The following is a 17,830-nucleotide window of genomic DNA, read 5'->3' as shown; positions in this document are numbered from 1 at the left end:
CCCCACAACTACACATGTAGCTTCACTGCTGTTCACGTCTTTGATGTCATCCAGAACATATGTTGGAGGTGGCGCCGGATTCCGGTACTACTAAAAACCGAGGCAGACTCCCAGAGCTCCGGATTCGGCGCATACCCAACATGGGCTCTGGCTGACAACATAAGCCTATGATGTCAGTCGGATTTTGCGCCGGAAAGTGCCCCGTTTTTCAGGAGCTTCCGGAAGTTGCCATTGAAGGTTTCGGCAACTACTTCTGAAGCATGTAAAAGTAGCCCAACATGAATATATGGAGGTGTGTATTTTGGCTATCTTGGGCTCATATATGATGGAGGTGTCACACCTAATCAGCTGATTAGTGTGCCTAGGTGCTGGCTGGCGGGCCCAGCCAGCTGGCCTGCCAAGTGGAGGCGTGGGTGCGTTAATGGTGGCCGCCTGTGGCCGTGTGGAGGCATGCGTGTGTAGATCATTCTCTGTATCCAAACCTTCCTCTACAATCCTAACCCCTTCTCCAAGCTCATCCCCCTTCCTCACCTGCTCCCTCTCACCTACTCTAGATCGCCGATCCCCTCTCCGATCAGGGGTGTTACATTGGTATTCAGAAACAAAATTTTTTCCCCCTCGCCGCCGCTGCACCTTCTGAAGCTTGGGAGGTGGATTGGTAACATCCACCGCGCACGGTGCGAGTCCGCTCGCCGGATCTCGCCTAAAATCCGTCGCGGGGTTCGATCCCCTTTCAGGCAGGAGCAACGGCACCCTCGAAGCCCTCCGTTGCGACGCGGCAAGTCCTGGAAGCCATGGAGGAAGGGAACACCCACATCGCGAAGATGCTCGACTCCCTCCTCACCAAGCTCGACGAGCAAACCGCTCTCTACGACAAGCAACTCGAGGCGCAGATCGCCTTCAACAACCAGATCTCGGCGGAGCTGCGGGGCCTCTCGCGGCAGCTCGATCTGACGCAGGCAGACATCGATGCGACCCGCAAGACCGTCGACGGCTCGACCTCACCAGCGGGCTCTGTCACCACGCTGGTACCACCACCACCACCACCACCGCCACCACCGCCTCCGCGCCATCAGCCCCCCACGCGGAGCCCCATCGTCCCGCCTCTGCTCACGCTCGTCTGGGGGACAACCGACCACCACTCATTCCGGTTCCCCCTCTCGGTGCGCCCATGGCTGGGGTCACCGCACCGCCGCCCAGCCCCAGCCACCCAGAGAGCTCCTACCACAAACCCCCAAAACACGATTTCCCCCATTTCGACGGATCCGCACCCTACCTATGGCTGGATCGTTGCTTGGCATACTTTGAGCTCTACAAGGTGGGTCAGCAATTTTGGGTGCCTACCGCTGCTCTGTACATCGAGGGGCAGGCGGCGCACTGGCTCCAGGTGTTTCGCCAGAGTCACCGCAACCTGACATGGGACATGTTCTGCGCCGCCGTGCTCGAAGAGTTTGGTGTGGACGAGTTCGAGCTCACTATGCATCGTCTCCTTCAGCTATGGCAGACGGGCAGCGTCGCCGATTATCGCACGACGTTTGATGAACTCATGTATCATCTTCTGGCGTTGGATCCCTCCATCAACAACAAGTTCTTCATCACCCAGTTTTTTTTGGGACTGAAGGACGAGATGCGTGCTGCGGTTCGTCTACAAGCCCCGTCAAGCATCACCTGCGCATCCGTGCTGGCGCGCATTCAGGAGGAAGAGCTGGGCACGACACGTCCACGGGGCCGACCAGTTCCTCCAGGGCGTCCTCCTCCACCAACAAACGCGGCTCAACCGCGCCAAGCGGCAGCCCCACGCACTGTCGGCGACGAATTTGCTCGGGAGCGCCAGTTGCGGGATTACAGGCGCGCCAACAACCTCAGCTTCAAGTGCGGCGACAAATACTCACGGGAGCACCGCTGCGCGCAGCCGGCATAGTTGCTCACCATACACGTGGGGGAGCATGGGGAGGTTCTCTCCGACGACGCGATCCATGCTCTCCAGCTCTTGGACGAGCCCGCTCCACCAGATCGGCCTACGGAGTGTTGCGTTCTGTCAGCCCAGGCGCTGGACGGCTCTGACTCGCCGAGCACTATTCGCCTGCGCGCCTTGGTCGGGAACCAAGTCATGCTGCTCCTCCTCGACTCGGGCAGCACCCACAGCTTCATCAACAAGAGCTTCGTCGACCGCATCGGCGCACAAACCCAACCTCTGCCGCCAGTGGAAGTACGGGTCGCCAACGGCGATCGCCTCACCTGTGATCGCATCGTACCCGACCTGAAGTGGTGGATGCAGGGGCACACCTTCTCGACTCCAATGCGCGAGCTCGACATCGGCGCTTACGATGGCATCCTGGGCATGGACTGGCTAGCGCAGCACAGCCCCATGACCTGCCACTAGCAAGACAAGTTCGTCTCATTCCTCCACGACGGCGAGCAAGTCACGCTGCGTGGCGTCAAACCCAAGGCCACCGAGACCCTGACGGCGGTGGAGCCAGCAGAACTTCGCAAGTTGATCGCCAGCAACGAGGTTTGGGCAATGGCCGTGGTGGATGCTTGTCCGCCCGTGCAGACCAAGCGCAAGTCACCGAGCCAGACCCCACTCGCCGACCTCCTCGACGAGTACACCGATGTCTTCGCCGCGCCCCAAGGACTGCCGCTGCACCGTCAGTACAACCACGCCGTCACATTGGTGGAAGGGGCGATTACGGCCAATACTCGCCCCTATCGCTACTCTCCCCTGCAGAAAGACGAGATCGAGCGGCAGGTCCACGAGATGCTGGACTCGGGGATCATTACTCACAGCGTGAGCCCCTACGCGGCACCGGTGCTGCTCGTCAAGAAGAAGGACGACACCTGGAGGTTTTGCGTCGACTACCGCCGGCTCAACGACGCGACGATCAAAAACAAGTTTCCCCTGCCGATCGTGGACGAACTTCTCGATGAACTGGCGGGCGCTACGGTCTTCTCCAAGCTTGATCTGCGGTCTGGCTATCACCAGATTCGAATGCGCGAAGAAGATGAGGCCAAGACGGCGTTCAAAACCCATCACGGCCATTTTCAGTTCCGCGTCATGCCGTTCGGCCTCACCAACGCACCGGCAACATTTCAGTGCCTGATGAATGCAATCTTCAGTAAGTACATTCGCAAGTTCGTCATCATTTTCCTTGACGATATTCTGGTCTTCAGTGAAACGATGGAGGAGCACCTGGAACATGTGCGCACGGTGCTGGAGTTGCTCCGGCAACACCAACTCTATGTCTAGGCCTCCAAGTGCGAGTTCGCCACCGACCACATCGACTACCTCGGGCAAGTGATTTCACGCGAGGGCGTCGCCACCGATGCGGAGAAGACCCAAGCCATGGTGCAGTGGCCTACGCCAATGACGACTGAACTTCGCGGTTTCTTCGGCCTTACAGGCTACTATCGCAAGTTTGTGCCGCACTACGGCATCATCGCCAAGCCACTCACTCAGCTCCTCACCAAGAAAGGCTTCGAGTGGTCCGAGCACGCCCAAGCTGCGTTCGACCTGCTCAATCAGGCCATGGTCACCACACCGGTGCTCGCGCTTCCCAACTTCGACAAGCCGTTCGCCATCGAGATGGATGCCTGCGACACGGGCATCGGCGCGGTGCTCACTCAAGAGGGGCACCCCGTGGCCTATTTCAGCAAGGCGCTGGGTGCGCGCAACCAGAAACTCTCCACTTACGAGAAGGAGTTCCTCGCGGTTATGATGGCTGTGGACAAGTGGCGACAGTATCTACAACGCGGGCCGTTCGACATCCTCACGGATCACAAGAGTCTCTGCAATTTGGGCGAGCAACACCTCGAGACAGACGTCCAGCGCAAGGCCATGTCCAAGCTCGTCGGCCTTCAGTTTTGCTTCCTGTACAAGCGCGGCCTCGACAACGGAGCCGCGGATGCGCTCTCCCGGGTGGGCAAGCTCATGGACGTGGCCGCGCTCTCGATCTGCCAGTCGGCGTGGTTGCAAGAGGTGGCTAACTCCTACGCAACGGACGCGGAGGCTCAAGAGCACCTCCAACATCTAGCCGTGTCCAGCCCGGATGCAGACGGGCACGAGCTCCACCGCGGCGTCATTCGTCGTCAAGGCCGGCTCTGGATTGGGGTGAACACGGCCCTGCGCACCAAGCTGATCGCCGCGCTCCACAACAGCGCGGTGGGCGGCCACTCGGGCGTCACGGCGAGTTATCACCGCGTCAAGAAGCACTTCGAGTGGCGTGGCCTGAAGAGAGACGTGGAGGAGTTCGTGCATCAATGCGTCGTCTGTCAACATGCCAAGCACGAGCACACCAGGCCGGCCGGCCTCCTCGCGCCTCTGCCCATTCCTTCGACGCCATGGGAGGACCTGACGATGGATTTTATCGAGGGCCTGCCAGCGTCCGAGAGCTGCAATTCCATCATGGTGGTCGTCGACCGCTTCACCAAGTTCGCGCACTTCGTGCCACTCCGCCACCCCTTCATCGCCGTGACTGTCGCCCGCGCGTTCTGGGACAACATTGTGAAGCTGCACGGCATCCCTTCGTCCATCGTCTCCGACCACGACAAGATCTTCACCAGCAACCTCTGGCGCAAATTGCTCAAGAGCGCGGGCACCAAGCTCTTGTACTCAACGGCGTACCACCCGCAGACCGATGGCCAGAGCGAGCGGGTGAACCAGTGCCTGGAGATGTACCTGCGCTGTGCCGTCCACGATTCCCCCAGCAAGTGGCGCCGCTGGCTACCGATGGCTGAGTTTTGGTACAACTCGACCTTCCATTCATCTCTCCAGTGCACACCCTTCAAGGCCCTGTATGGCAGAGAAGCCAACTTGGGCGCAATGGCAACCTGGGCGGAGGCGACACCGGCCGGCGACGACCTGGACTGGGCAGAGCATACAGATGCCGTCCGCGCCCAGCTGGCGCGTGCCCAGCACCGCTTCAAGAAGCAGGCGGACAAGAACCGCGTCGAGCGCTCATTCCAAGTGGGAGAACAGGTCTTGCTGAAACTGCAGCCTTATGTGCAACGCTCCGTGTGTTGGGGATCGTAGCAGAAATTCAAAATTTTCTACGCATCACCAAGATCAATCTATGGAGTAATCTAGCAACGAGGGGAAGGAGAGTGCATCTACATACCCTTGTAGATCGCTAAGCGAAAGCGTTCAAGTGAACGGGTTTGATGGAGTCGTACTCGTCGTGATCCAAATCACCGATGATCCTAGCGCCGAACGGACGGCACCTCCGCGTTCAACACACGTACGGAACGGAGACGTCTCCCACGCCTTGATCCAGCAAGGAGGAGGGAGAGGTTGAGGAAGAGAGTCCAACAGCAGCACGACGGCGTGGTGGTGATGGAGCTCGTGGTTCTCCAGCAGGGCTTCGCCAAGCACTATGGAGGAGGAGGAGGAGGTGTAGGAGGAGGGAGAGGGCTGCGCCAGGGGAAGGGTGCGGCTGCCCTCTCTCTCCCTCACTATATATAGGGGGAAGGGAGGAGGGGGAGGCGCCCTAGGGTTCCCTAGGGGAGGGGCGGCGGCCACAGGGGAAACCCTAGATGGGTTTGGGCCCCCCGACCCCCTAGGAAACTTGCCCCCCAAGCCGGGAGGGGCGGCTGCCCTAGGGGTGGCGCCCCCACCTCTCCTGGTTATGTGAGATGGGGTGAGAGGGGCGCTCAGCCCCTTAGTGGGCTGATGTGCCCTCTCCCCTTGGCCCATAAGGCCCCCCAACGCTTGCCGGGGCCTCCGAAACCCCTTTCGGACATGCTGGTCATCACCTGGTACCCCCGGAACAATTCCGGACTCCAATACCCTTCGTCCAATATACCGATCTTCACCTCCGAACCATTCCGAAGCTCCTCGTCATGTCCGGGATCTCATCCGGGACTCCGAACAACCTTCGGTAACCACATACTATTTCCCATAACAACTCTAGCGTCACCGAACCTTAAGTGTGTAGACCCTACGGGTTCGGGAACCATGCAGACATGACCGAGACAACTCTCCAGCCAATAACCAACAGCGGGATCTGGATACCCATGTTGGCTCCCACATGTTCCACGATGATCTCATCGGATGAACCATGATGTCGAGGATTCAATCAATCCCGTATACAATTCCCTTTGTCCAGCGGTATTGTACTTGCCCGAGATTCGATCGTCGGTATCCTGATACCTTGTTCAATCTCGTTACCGGCAAGTATCTTTACTCATTCCGTAACACATCGTCCCATGATCAACTCCTTGGTCACATTGTGCACATTATGATGATGTCCTACCGAGTGGGCCCAGAGATACCTCTCCGTTTACACGGAGTGACAAATCCCAGTCTCGATTCGTGCCAACCCAACAGACACTTTCGGAGATACCTGTAGTGTACCTTTATAGCCACCCAGTTACGTTGTGACGTTTGGCACACCCAAAGCACTCCTACGGTATCCGGGAGTTGCACAATCTCATGGTCTAAGGAAATGATACTTGACATTAGAAAAGCTTTAGCAAACGAACTACACGATCTTGTGCTAGGCTTAGGATTGGGTCTTGTCCATCACATCATTCTCCTAATGATGTGATCCCGTTATCAACGACATCCAATGTCCATGGTCAGGAAATCGTAACCATCTATTGATCAACGAGCTAGTCAGCTAGAGGCTTACTAGGGACATGGTGTTGTCTATGTATCCACACATGTATCTGAGTTTCCTATCAATACAATTCTAGCATGGATAATAAACGATTTATCATGAACAAGGAAATATAATAATAACCAATTTATTATTGCCTCTAGGGCATATTTCCAACACCGTGGTCTCGCGCCCATGCGCCAAGCTCGCCTACAAGTTCTTCGGCCCCTACACCGTGCTTGAGAAGATTGGACCTCTGGCTTACAAGCTGGATCTGCCACCGGACAGCCGCGTGCACCCGGTCTTCCATGTCTCCCAGCTGAAGCCGTTCATGCCGGACTACTCACTGATTTTCGCCGAGCTTCCCCGAGTCCAAGACCTGTCTGCGTCGACGAAGAGCCCGTCAAGATCCTGGAGAGGCGTATGATGAAGCATGGCGATGCGCCCGTGGTGCATCTCAAGATACAATGGTCGTCGTCGTCCCCGGCTCGGCCACCTGGGAGGACTATGACGTGCTACGCCGGCGTTTTCCCACGGCACCCATTTGGGAGGGGGAGGCCTCTTCTTAAGGAGGGGAGAATGTCACACCTAATCAGCTGATTAGTGTGCCTAGGTGCTGGCTGGCGGGCCCAGCCAGCTGGCCTGCCAAGTGGAGGCGTGGGTGCGTTAAGGGTGGCCGCCTGTGGCCGTGTGGAGGCATGCGTGTGTAGATCATTCTCTGTATCCAAACCTTCCTCTACAATCCGAACCCCTTCTCCAAGCTCATCCCCCTTCCTCACCTGCTCCCTCTCACCTACTCTAGATCGCCGATCCCCTCTCCGATCAGGGGCGTTACAGGAGGTTGGGATGTGTATTTTGAAATGTACCAATTTATGAGTTCCACCATAGTTTCATCGAGGGACCCCTCTTAATAGTGTGACTTCCTATACAAAAGTAAATATGAAAAACTATGAATTGAGTTGGTAAATTAGGGACCCACATCCATCTTTGCATCAACTCTTTTGACTAATCCACTTCCTATAAATTCAGCACACAAGATTAGTCTTCAATTCATATTGTCATTATCACTAAAACCCACCTAGAAAGAGAGTTGCTCTTTCAATCTCCCCTTTTTGGTGCATGATGACAACATGGCTTGCCATCATAAATTATGGAATTTGAGCTTTAGGTTGTCTACGATAAGTAGGAAGGCTCCACCTAAATATGTGCATCATCAAAATGGACATGCTAGGTGAAGCACAATGCACATACCTAAATGAAAAAAAGACTCCCCCTAAATCCTAGAACAAAGTGGGGTGTAGCAATGTGAAATAGATACACCAAGAATTTTTCATTGCACACTAATGTGAGATCATAAAATGTATAAATCATGTAAGAGACCTTACAAGGTGGAGCGTGTTACATGCCATAGTGTATACATAGATTTCCCCACAAAGGTATGAGCAAAGGCCAAAAATATGGATATTGTAATGACATGATATGTATATATGATAAGAAACATTGCATAAACCCAAAGACACCATAACGAGGTCTTGAGCATCACTTAAATAAAGGTACTAGAGTATCCAATGCTCACACACGACCACATCCGTTAAGTGCATATTACATGACCATATAAAAGTTTTAAGAAAACCAAATAAGATGCAAATAAAACTTCAAGGTCCGTAAATTATGAAATACTACCCCATATAGCCCGGAAACCTAATATAACTCATTCTTCTCCCCCTTTGGCATCGAAACACTAAAAAGAGTGAAGAAATGAGTGATGCTAGCACGAAGTCCATCACCCATCCTCCTCATGATGATAGATGTCAATAGTATCAGCTGGAGGGGTGCCATCATTATCATCTTCGGTCTTGTTCACCTCATCATCACTTGAAAAGGGATCATCAAAGACTTTAAGTTTGCTGCTCTCATCTTCAGACCCATAGGGGATATTGTCACCATTGCGGCGACGCTCTTGACAAGGCCAAGAGCGAACTTGGAGCCGGCATTGGACTAGGTGTCCGCAACGATGAAAAGGAAAAAGTTGTGCTTTGAACAACTAAAATGAAAATATATAGGTGCCACGCAAGCATGGTTGGAAAGTAATGTCGACCGGGGTAAATCCCAACAGAGTGTTTTCACTTTCGTATTGCCTTTTTATAAATACTTGTGACTTTATTCATACTAGGAAATATTATAGGTACAATGCTTTGAATCTGAGATCTATGAAACAACGAGGTAACTCCCACAATTAAGAAATACAATGCAATATCTTGAAGATATTTTCTCCATGCCATCAATCCTTGGGAGACAAAATACTGCCAAGACATTTATACAGAGACTACAATTAGACTGAAGTAGTGATACTGCCACTACTTTACTTGCACATACTTGATTACTAATAAAGATTTATCAAAGCCCAATGAGTCGTCCATCTAAAAAGATGAGAAGCCATGAGCGATGAATGTGAAATATTTCAACCCACAAAAAATCAAACCAACAAAAGCAACACGACACAACAACATAAACTCTTTGAATCTAAATAATCGACTTTGCGAAATACAAACCCTAAACTCGGGGTGGCGACAGACTAGTGATTTTTTATCAAGATAAGGTTGACTAGTGATAGGAGGAAAGGTTAGTCGTCATGCCAAATTAGCATGTGTGTACGCCTGCAGGAGAGGCTCTGTCTCGCTTATAGTGAGTCCGAACCGTTTGCTCGGCCTAGACCCCCCCCCCCCCCTAAATGGTCGGCCCATTGCGGGAGGAGTGCTGGGTCTCTAGCACATGATTTTTCTTCCTTTTATTACTTTTATTTATATCTCTGAAGTGGAAAATGTTACTTAAATTTTTAAAGGTTTGCACAACATTTTAAAATGTTGGTAACAATAAAAAATGTTCCTACATTTCAAAAAATGTTTGTGATATTTTTTACTACAATGTAAAGTAATGCTTACATAATTCAGAAAAATGTTCTGTACCATTTGGAAAAATGTATATGTCATTCAAAAAAATGTTTGCGTAACTCAGAAAAAACGTTCCATACCATTAAAAAAGATGCACTACATGGCATTTAAGAAAATGTTCACGCATTTTCAGAAGATGTGTTCATGCCATTTTTAGAAAATACAATGCAAAACAATATTTCGTATCAGTCATAAAAAAGTTCTATATGCATTTGAAAATTTGTTTAGCACATATTCGAAAAAATGTTGAAATATATATATTTGATAAATTCTTAGTAATGTATTTAAAATTTTTAAACATGTATAGAAAATGTTCCAAATGTATACAAAAATGTAAAATAAGTATAAAAAAGTAGACACCCAAATATGTATTTGAAAAAAATGTTAATCATCTATTTAGAAAATGTTAAAATTGTATAGGAAAATAATTGGTGTACACAAAATATGTGCAATGTGTATGAAAAAACAGGCATGTATTGAAAAAATAATAAAACTAAAAATAGAAATAAAAACCGACAAAAAACATGGAGAAACAAAAGCAAAATAAAACCGGTGAAAACGGAGGCAACAATCCACAAAAGAAAGAAAAAGAAGAAGACCAGAATACTGACAAAAAAACACAGAGAAAACCCTTGTTGAAAGCTTCCAAAACTACTACGAACCGGTCTATATAATCTTTCTAAAACCGTTTTGATGGGCCGATCTTTTAAAAAGCACGAGCCCCGTTACTGTAGCTCTAGAAATAGGCGAGAAATAGCGCTGACGACACCTGTGTTTTGCTATACGAAAATCAAGGGGAAAGCAATAGGCGAGAAATAGCCCTCAAGGTGCCTGAGTGTTGCAAGAATTCAAAAGTCCGGGAGAAAACCGAACGATCTCAGGTATGCACCTCCAGATGGGCAGGGGTCGGCCATTTCTCAAGAACAGTAGCTTAGGACCTTTTAGGATTTAGTGTGGTTGCTTGTTCTTAAGGAAACGTTCAAATCAACCAATCATATCAGGATAGATCCAATGTGTGTGATTTTTTGCTTTTCTCAATAGTTAAAAAAACATGCCAGTTTTGAAAGGTAGTGGTAGCTGCATTTAGGCGACTGTGTCCGAGCCATGGGAGAAGACCATATTGGATTAGATATTTAACTCACATTCTAAAATACTACTCCCTGTATAAACAAAGATAAGACGTTTTAGGTCACTGTATTTTTTTCAGAGAGAGTACTACCATTTTCCCCTTGGGGTTCGGACCGTTTTTCCGAGAAAGGAAAGTTGAGTTCGATCCCAACAAGTCCTTTTTAAGAAACACCTGTAGTTTTATTCATCATACTCATAACAATTATAAGCACTCTAATTTGGATCTAAGATTCAAGAAAATACAAAGTAACTCTTCTGACTAAGAATTACAATGAAATCTCTTGAAAAATACCTTCTTTGTTGTATCAATCTCAGCTAGAAGAAATACTTCAATCTAAAGAGGCTGCAATAAAACGATTTGTCGCTTTTTCACCCGCACACAAATTACTAATAGTGGTTTTTGATAGCACCTTGAGGCGTCCATCCAAAAAGACAAGAAACCTTGGTCGATGAACGCACTTGGGTCTGGGATAATTCCCTAGAAGTGCAGGTTGTTTGATCACAATATCTTCACCATGGTGTCGACGAGAGATTTCAACTCCACAAAAAATCAACCAACAAAAAAAGTTTGACACACCAACATAAAGACATAAAATCCGAATAATCAGATCTATAAGGAAAAAAACTCTCTAACCTCATGAAACCGTAAAAAAAAGTAAATTTATTCTCATAAAATACGATTGTCATTAAACGATGACAAAGATCATGGAACTCTTGAAGATGCGAGGCTGCCCCACCTCTTTGCGCCAAGATGACAGCGAGGGGTAAGGGGACCAAACATTCCCTTGGGGCGCCGGACGGCGCCCCTGCCACAGCTTCCGGTGCTCTATATTGGGCAGACTCGCCTTCTTCTTCTGTGCTGTCTATGGCCGCCACAGCGGCCTCAGAAACGGCGTCACAGTGGCTCTTTGCCAGCTTCGAGTCAGCGCGACGGAATTCGAGCGCCGTGGTGGCCTTCGATCTGAATTCTCTGTCACCTGTAGTGGAAATCGGGCGGAAGGAGGTGTTCGACACGGACATTGAGGCAGCAATACCACCTACCAAGCTCGGCTGGCTTGCTGGGCACAGTCTCTTGCTTGCGGCCGGATCACACTCCGGGCCGGCTGGAATGGTGGGGGACATACGCCTGTGGGATGTCCGGGCAAGCTCGACGGTGCCAGTGTGGGAGGTGAGGGAGAAGGATGACTGCTTTGCAGATGTTGCTGCATCAGACTCACCGTCGGCATTGTTTAAGGTGGGGGCTGCCTCCAGTGAGGTTTTCGTGGCTGACTTGAGGAGATTTAGTGGTGATGGCATCAGTGTGGATCCTTGGGTGTGCATCGGAGACATGCAAAGGGCGGGAGCAGCCACAACATCTCGCAGAAAGGATGGGAATGGTTGTAGAATTGAGTGTTACCGCAGTTGGGTGTTTGTGGCACGAGGTGCATATGCTGAGGTGTGGACACAGGTGGAAATTACATCAGAGCCTCGGGAGAAGAAGGTGATGAGGAGGAATTGGGTAGGGAACGGGCCATCGATGGTTACTGCAGATGGCGAGGAGAAGGCCAAGATCGTAAGCTGGGCCTTCAGAGGCAGCAGAATGGCATTGGCTAGAGTCGATAAGCGGTCTGTTGAGGTGTGGGATAGTGCTTCTGGGACAATATCAGGTGAATAGAGGAACAAGACTACACATGTAAGAAATCTCAAATTCGATTGTTCTTTTTGTTTACCTCTATCAATGTAGTTTTGGTGTTTGTTTTAGGTCAGAGAACAGTCTACACTAATTCTATAAGCTGCCTACGGAAAGAAAAGATTAACAGTATCACATATCACATTTCTGTAAGCAAAAATTGAAGTAGAATTGATTGCGAATCAGAATTGCTTGGTTCGTTTGTGTTAAACTCTTAATTGATAGTAACTAAAAATTCAAAAAAGTAGCATGTGAATTAATCTAATCATTAACCTCCTTACCTGGATATTAGATTAACATCTTCTAGGAGCTCATGTTTGAGAGAAAAAGCTTCTAGAAGCTCATCACATTTCCAGCATCACATGCAAATACAACACGCTTTGCAGTTTTCTGTTTCATCAGAAGTTATGATCAATATTCATTGCTTGGTTCTGTGCACATTGGTGTCCCATGTGTTTGGTAATGAGCACATCTTGTATGATGCAAAGTTGCAAACTAACATGTGTTCTAAATTTTGTTTGTAAACTAATATGACATCATCCTGGCAATTTAATCATGCAAAGTCAATTCTTGTATCCACATTCAATCTAATTAGTTTAACTCATGTCTTCCACCAGAGTGCACAATTAAAAGATTTTATATTTGAGTAACATGTGTAAGGTATGTTTTATTGTTAGCAATAATAATATCGCATAAGGTTAGGAATCTCAAACTCAACAATGATTAAAGTTTGTTTTTACGGCATTCGGTTATGTAGGTTGATCTGATAAATGCTGGAATTTCAAAGGCCGTTGGTTCTGACAGAAACTATCAAATTTCATCTTGATCCATCATAAATTTGGACATTGCAACTAACCAGCTATGCAAACATATCAAATATGAACTCGATGTGTTTGATGACACAGTTCAGCAAGCAAAACCCCACTAAAAAATTCAATCCATGTAGTAGGGAAAATTGTTTCATGCTATAAAAGCAAAATCTTTGCAGTTTGTATTTTCCTTAAAACTACAATGCCCATTGTCTTTATAGGAGTTTTGACATACCTTGCTTATGTGGGTCTTCTTGTGTACAAGCCCTACACCCAGCTTGTGCCGATCCATGGCTTCTTCACTACCGGACTCGCGGGCTATGCCTACGGCCCAAGGCCGTCGGTATAGGTCCTTTGCCGTCGGCATAGATCTATGCCTACGGCCGCCGTCGGCATAGCCCCGTCGGCGTAGATCACGTCAGCGTAGATGTGTCAGACCGTCGGCGTAGTATAGCCGTCGGCATAGGTGCATATGCCGACGGCCGTGGGATAGCCGTCGGCATAGTTTAGCCGTCGGCGTTGTTTTCCGTCTGACGGTAACGGATGGCGCCGTCAACAGCGCTATTCAGGAGACGACACGTGGCGCGATACAGGAGACGACACGTGGAGCAGGTATGCCGACGGCTTGGCCGTCGGCATAGATGGAAATCTATGCCGACGACCTAGCCGTCGGCATACCTGCTCCACGTGTCGCCCCCCGGCTTCTCCTGGCGGCAGGGCTATGCCTACGGCAAAGCCGTCGGCATAGATGGAAATCTATGCCGACGGCTTTGCCGTAGGCATAGCCCTGCCACGTGGCAGCTCCTGGTTTCTCCTGGCAGCAGGGCTATGCCTACGGCAAAGCCGTCGGCATAGTTTGCCACGTGGCAAGCCCTGGTAACTCCTGGGCGTATATATGCCGACGGCTTTGCCGTAGGCATAGTTTTTTTGTTTTTTTATTTTCCCTGTTTTCTCTTTTCCAATTGATTTGACAGCATTTCAAAACAGAACAATATGAAATATGACAATTCATCATGTGAACATACTCAAGTTCATCTAAACATACTCAAGTTCATCACATCATCTAAAGATCATCACCGATGGAAGTTCATGAACATAAAAGTAGTGCAAGACATGAAACATGATAAAAGTAGGAATATGAAAGGCATGGCACGATGGCCACATGCACGGAATCATCAAGCAAGAGCACCCCCGCCAAAACCACCACCTCCGCCATAACCACCACCACCTCCGTCAAAAGCACCACCTCCGCCAAAACCGTCATCGCGACCACCACCACTCTGCCAGATCGGAGTGACTGGGGTCGACGGAGCAGGAGTCGAGCCACCGGTCCCCTACATGTTTCAAAAAAGATTCTAACGGTAAATATGATATGATAGTGTTTCATGAACGAGAACTAGTTTGCTAGTAGTTAGGCAAATGTACTAACCGAACCATCACTGCCTAGTGCCACCCATTCATCGAACGTGGGCACGTGTGGGGGTTCTCCCGCAGGTGGTGGTGGGGGTCCCATTTGTGGTGGATCCGTGCGGTTAGTCCAAGACGCCAACATAGCCTGAATGTTAGTTAAACAAGCAAACTAGAAGATCAGAAGGAATGAAAGTGCAAAAATTTAGGTTGGTTTTAAGAGGGCAAAACTAACCGTCATCATCTGACGGTTGTAATCATCGTTTGCCTTCACTCGTTTCAAGTACTCCCGCACCTCGAGATTCCTATGCTCGACAAACTCCTTATATGCCTACATAATTTAGGTTGTTTCTAAGTGAGCAATGCTGAAAATAAACTGAGAATGCAAGATAGAAAAAGATAAGGAGGAAGTACTTACAGCATGCTGGCGGGCTAAGGGAGTCTGTGAACGCCCCGTACTCTCTAACTGGCTCGGGTTGCTAGCCCGAAGCCGTGTGTACGAGATCGAAGGAGTGATCAAGCCATCGAAACACGGATACCGGCCATTCTTCTTCCCCTGGATGGACACCACCGCCGTGTCGTCGATCTGAGACTGGGCGACCTCAGCAACAGGAACATCCGGATGCAACTCCTAATAGTGATGAATGTAAGACCCCAGGTGCTCCTCGGTCTTGCCGTAGTACTGGCTCTCGCCCTCCTTGCGATGACTCCGCTCGCGGGCCAGCTTCCACGACTCCATGTCTGAGAGCGGCCTCTTCAACTTGTCCTCCTACAACGTCAAATAGAAGTCAGCCATACATAAGAACATGACGTAAAGAAGAACAAAAATGCATCATGCACATAGATATACCTTCATGGCCTTGAAGCCCCAGTGGTTCCTGTTTCCTTGGCCGTGTGTCCCGTCGTCTCCACGGTTAGCCCGGGCCTTGATGCTCTTGGCAGCAAACTCTGCATCGGCGCCGAGCCACCTATCCACCAAACTCGCCCATCCGTCATGCCTTCCATAGCACCAACGAGGAACAACCTATGCAAATTTTGAAAGCATGACATGTGAGCACGAAACATATAGTTGACTGCTTGAAACAATGAAAAGTTAGTAATAGTTACCATCATGAACTGCTCCTTGCTCAAGGTAAGTCGTAGCTTCTGCGCTTGAGTTTTGGTCATCTTTTGGTGCAGGTAGTAGTGGTAGTACTGCGAGACGGCAACCCAGCGCACCTCGTACTGCAACTGACGAGCTTTCTTCTTCGCAGCCGCAAGCAAGACCACGTTGGCTCTGGCCTTGTGCTCGTCAAGAACTCTATAGAGTTGCTGCAATCATGCAAAAACCAGAAGCAAACAAGGCATGAGTTGAGTGATTCAATGATAAACTATGAACGAAACTGAAGACAAGTGATTCAGAAGAGAACTTACCCAAAATTTGGTGATCACGGCCTTAGCGGTCGTCCCGTACTCCGCGTTGCTGCAAGCCTCGTAGTGGGCCCAGCTCGTGGCCAAAACCCGCTGCTGCGGGTCCCTGTCTGGCCGCGGGCAGAATAGGCCAGGCCAAAACTCCTTCAACAGGACAGTGATAAGGCCGTTCGGTTTACGGCCCTTTCCGTGAAGGATCCAGTTTCTGCAAAAGAATCAAATGATTGCCATGTGTACAATAAGAAAATGTTGTCATGTGTTGAAAATATGATTGAGAGGCACTTACTCTGTCCCCACAGGTTCAATGAGCCACTTGTGCTCCTCGATAGAAGGTGGTGTAGGTAGTCCGGCATTACCACGCAGCCACCCCTGCGAAGAACCCGGTGGCAAGTCACCCCACAACGCGGGATCAACCTCCCCTCCACCCTCCTCGGCCTCCTCCTCGCCCTCCTCCTCGGCCTCCTCCTCCTCCTCACCCTCCTCCTCGGCCTCCTCCTCCTCGCCATCAGGAACATACTCCTCCTCCTCAGACTCAGAAGGTGCCTCTGTATAGGAGGGCATCGAAGAAGACCCTCCTATTTCAAACACGGCCCGGAGTTTTTTGCCCCGGTTGCCTCTCCCCCCACCTCCTCCTCCTCTAGGGGCTCTCCCCCCCGCCTCCTCCTCTAGGGGCTCTCCCCCCACCGCCTCCTCCTCTAGGGTCTCCTCCCCCGACCCCTCCACCTCCCTGTGAGGTGTCATCCTCGCGTAGTCGGGAGGGAACCTTGTGGGCTCGTCCACTCCGAGTAAGTCCTTTAAATTTACTGAGGAAACTAGCGCCGCTGGACTTGCCCATGATTATTAAACCTGCATTGAGAAGAGAATAAACAATTAGTAAAGATATCAATTAAACAAGCATACAGGAAAAACATTAATACCAGAAGAGCACATTAAGCATACTATTGTAATGATCATTAAACGAACTTACATTTTCTAGAACCCATATGAATCATCACTATTGTAATCTATTTGTGGACCGGTCTCATCATCACTATCACGCATATCTTCTTCGTTGTCTGACGGAGGTGGAGGCTCTTCCTCATCGTCAGCGTCTTCATTTAACTTTTCAAGCATAATTATGTCTCTTTGATTCACAACTGCCTCACCATCAATCCGTGCGTCGTCGTCGTTTGGGTCCAGGTCAACATAACCCAAGTCATCATCCTCGTTGTTTCGGACCACGTCATCATGTTCCTCTTGATAGAACACTCCCTCGTATGTCATGGGGTTTATGTTGTAGTAATCATCATCGTTCGGGTCCGGTAGCTTACCATGCGGCGACACCTTGAACACAACTTCCCAACCCTTTAGGTACTCTTTCTGGCATGGGTAAGGAAGATAATATACTTGTGTGGCCTGGGTAGCGGCGATAAAGAGATCAGCTCCGGCATAGACGGTTGATGGTTTAACTTCAACTAAACCAATAGAAGGCGTATGTCTCAGACCCTTTTTGGGGTCGAACCATCGGCATTTGAACACAGTGAGACTTAGGTGTTCGCGGCCACGTTTGAATGTAAGCTTGTATATTTTTCCTACCCTTCCGTAGTAATCTACTTCATTATCTCCTTCAGTGAAGACTCCGGTATTTATGGTTTTGGGATCAGGCCGACTGTTCTGGTGCTCCTCTGTATGGAAGCGATACCCATTCACATCATACTTTTCGCATGTCATGACGACAGGATCAAAACCCATGGAAACCCATCTCAATTCTTCATCCATTGATTCGGTCGGATCATTTCCCTACAAGTTTAATTGAAATTATAGGGTGCATGAGTTTAATTGAAATTATAGGGTGCATGAGTTTAATTGGAAGTGTGAAAAATT

General features: G+C 49.6%; 2 protein-coding genes across 2 annotated transcripts; one reads left to right on the top strand and one right to left on the bottom strand.

Annotated features, from left to right (window-relative positions):
• Positions 1-11,423: 11,423 nt before the first annotated feature.
• Positions 11,424-12,414, top strand: LOC125518564 (BTB/POZ domain-containing protein At5g41330-like). Its single transcript, XM_048683380.1, has one exon. It carries the CDS (start codon positions 11,424-11,426, stop codon positions 12,324-12,326), a length of 903 nt encoding a protein of 300 aa, XP_048539337.1. The 3' UTR covers positions 12,327-12,414.
• A 2,759-nt stretch (positions 12,415-15,173) lies between these two features.
• LOC125518562 lies at positions 15,174-16,543 on the bottom strand. The gene is made up of 5 exons (XM_048683379.1): positions 16,254-16,543; positions 15,971-16,172; positions 15,665-15,868; positions 15,408-15,581; positions 15,174-15,326 (listed from the first exon to the last, which is right to left on the bottom strand). Exons 1-5 carry the CDS (start codon positions 16,526-16,528, stop codon positions 15,189-15,191), a joined length of 993 nt encoding a protein of 330 aa, XP_048539336.1. The 5' UTR covers positions 16,529-16,543; the 3' UTR covers positions 15,174-15,188.
• Positions 16,544-17,830: the final 1,287 nt, after the last annotated feature.

This window comes from Triticum urartu, chromosome 7 (assembly GCF_003073215.2).
Source record: "Triticum urartu cultivar G1812 chromosome 7, Tu2.1, whole genome shotgun sequence".
Taxonomy (NCBI): domain Eukaryota; kingdom Viridiplantae; phylum Streptophyta; class Magnoliopsida; order Poales; family Poaceae; genus Triticum; species Triticum urartu.
This window is presented reverse-complemented; position numbering and strand designations above follow the sequence as displayed.

Coding starts and splice junctions, on each gene's coding strand:
- LOC125518564 (XM_048683380.1), top strand. CDS start 11,424: ATGACAGCGAGGGGTAAGGGGACCAAACATTCCCTTGGGGCGCCGGAC.
- LOC125518562 (XM_048683379.1), bottom strand. CDS start 16,528: ATGCCCTCCTATACAGAGGCACCTTCTGAGTCTGAGGAGGAGGAGTAT. Junction 16,173..16,253: donor ATTGAACCTGTGGGGACAGA/GTAAGTGCCTCT, acceptor ATTCTTTTGCAG/AAACTGGATCCTTCACGGAA. Junction 15,869..15,970: donor CCGTGATCACCAAATTTTGG/GTAAGTTCTCTT, acceptor GCATGATTGCAG/CAACTCTATAGAGTTCTTGA.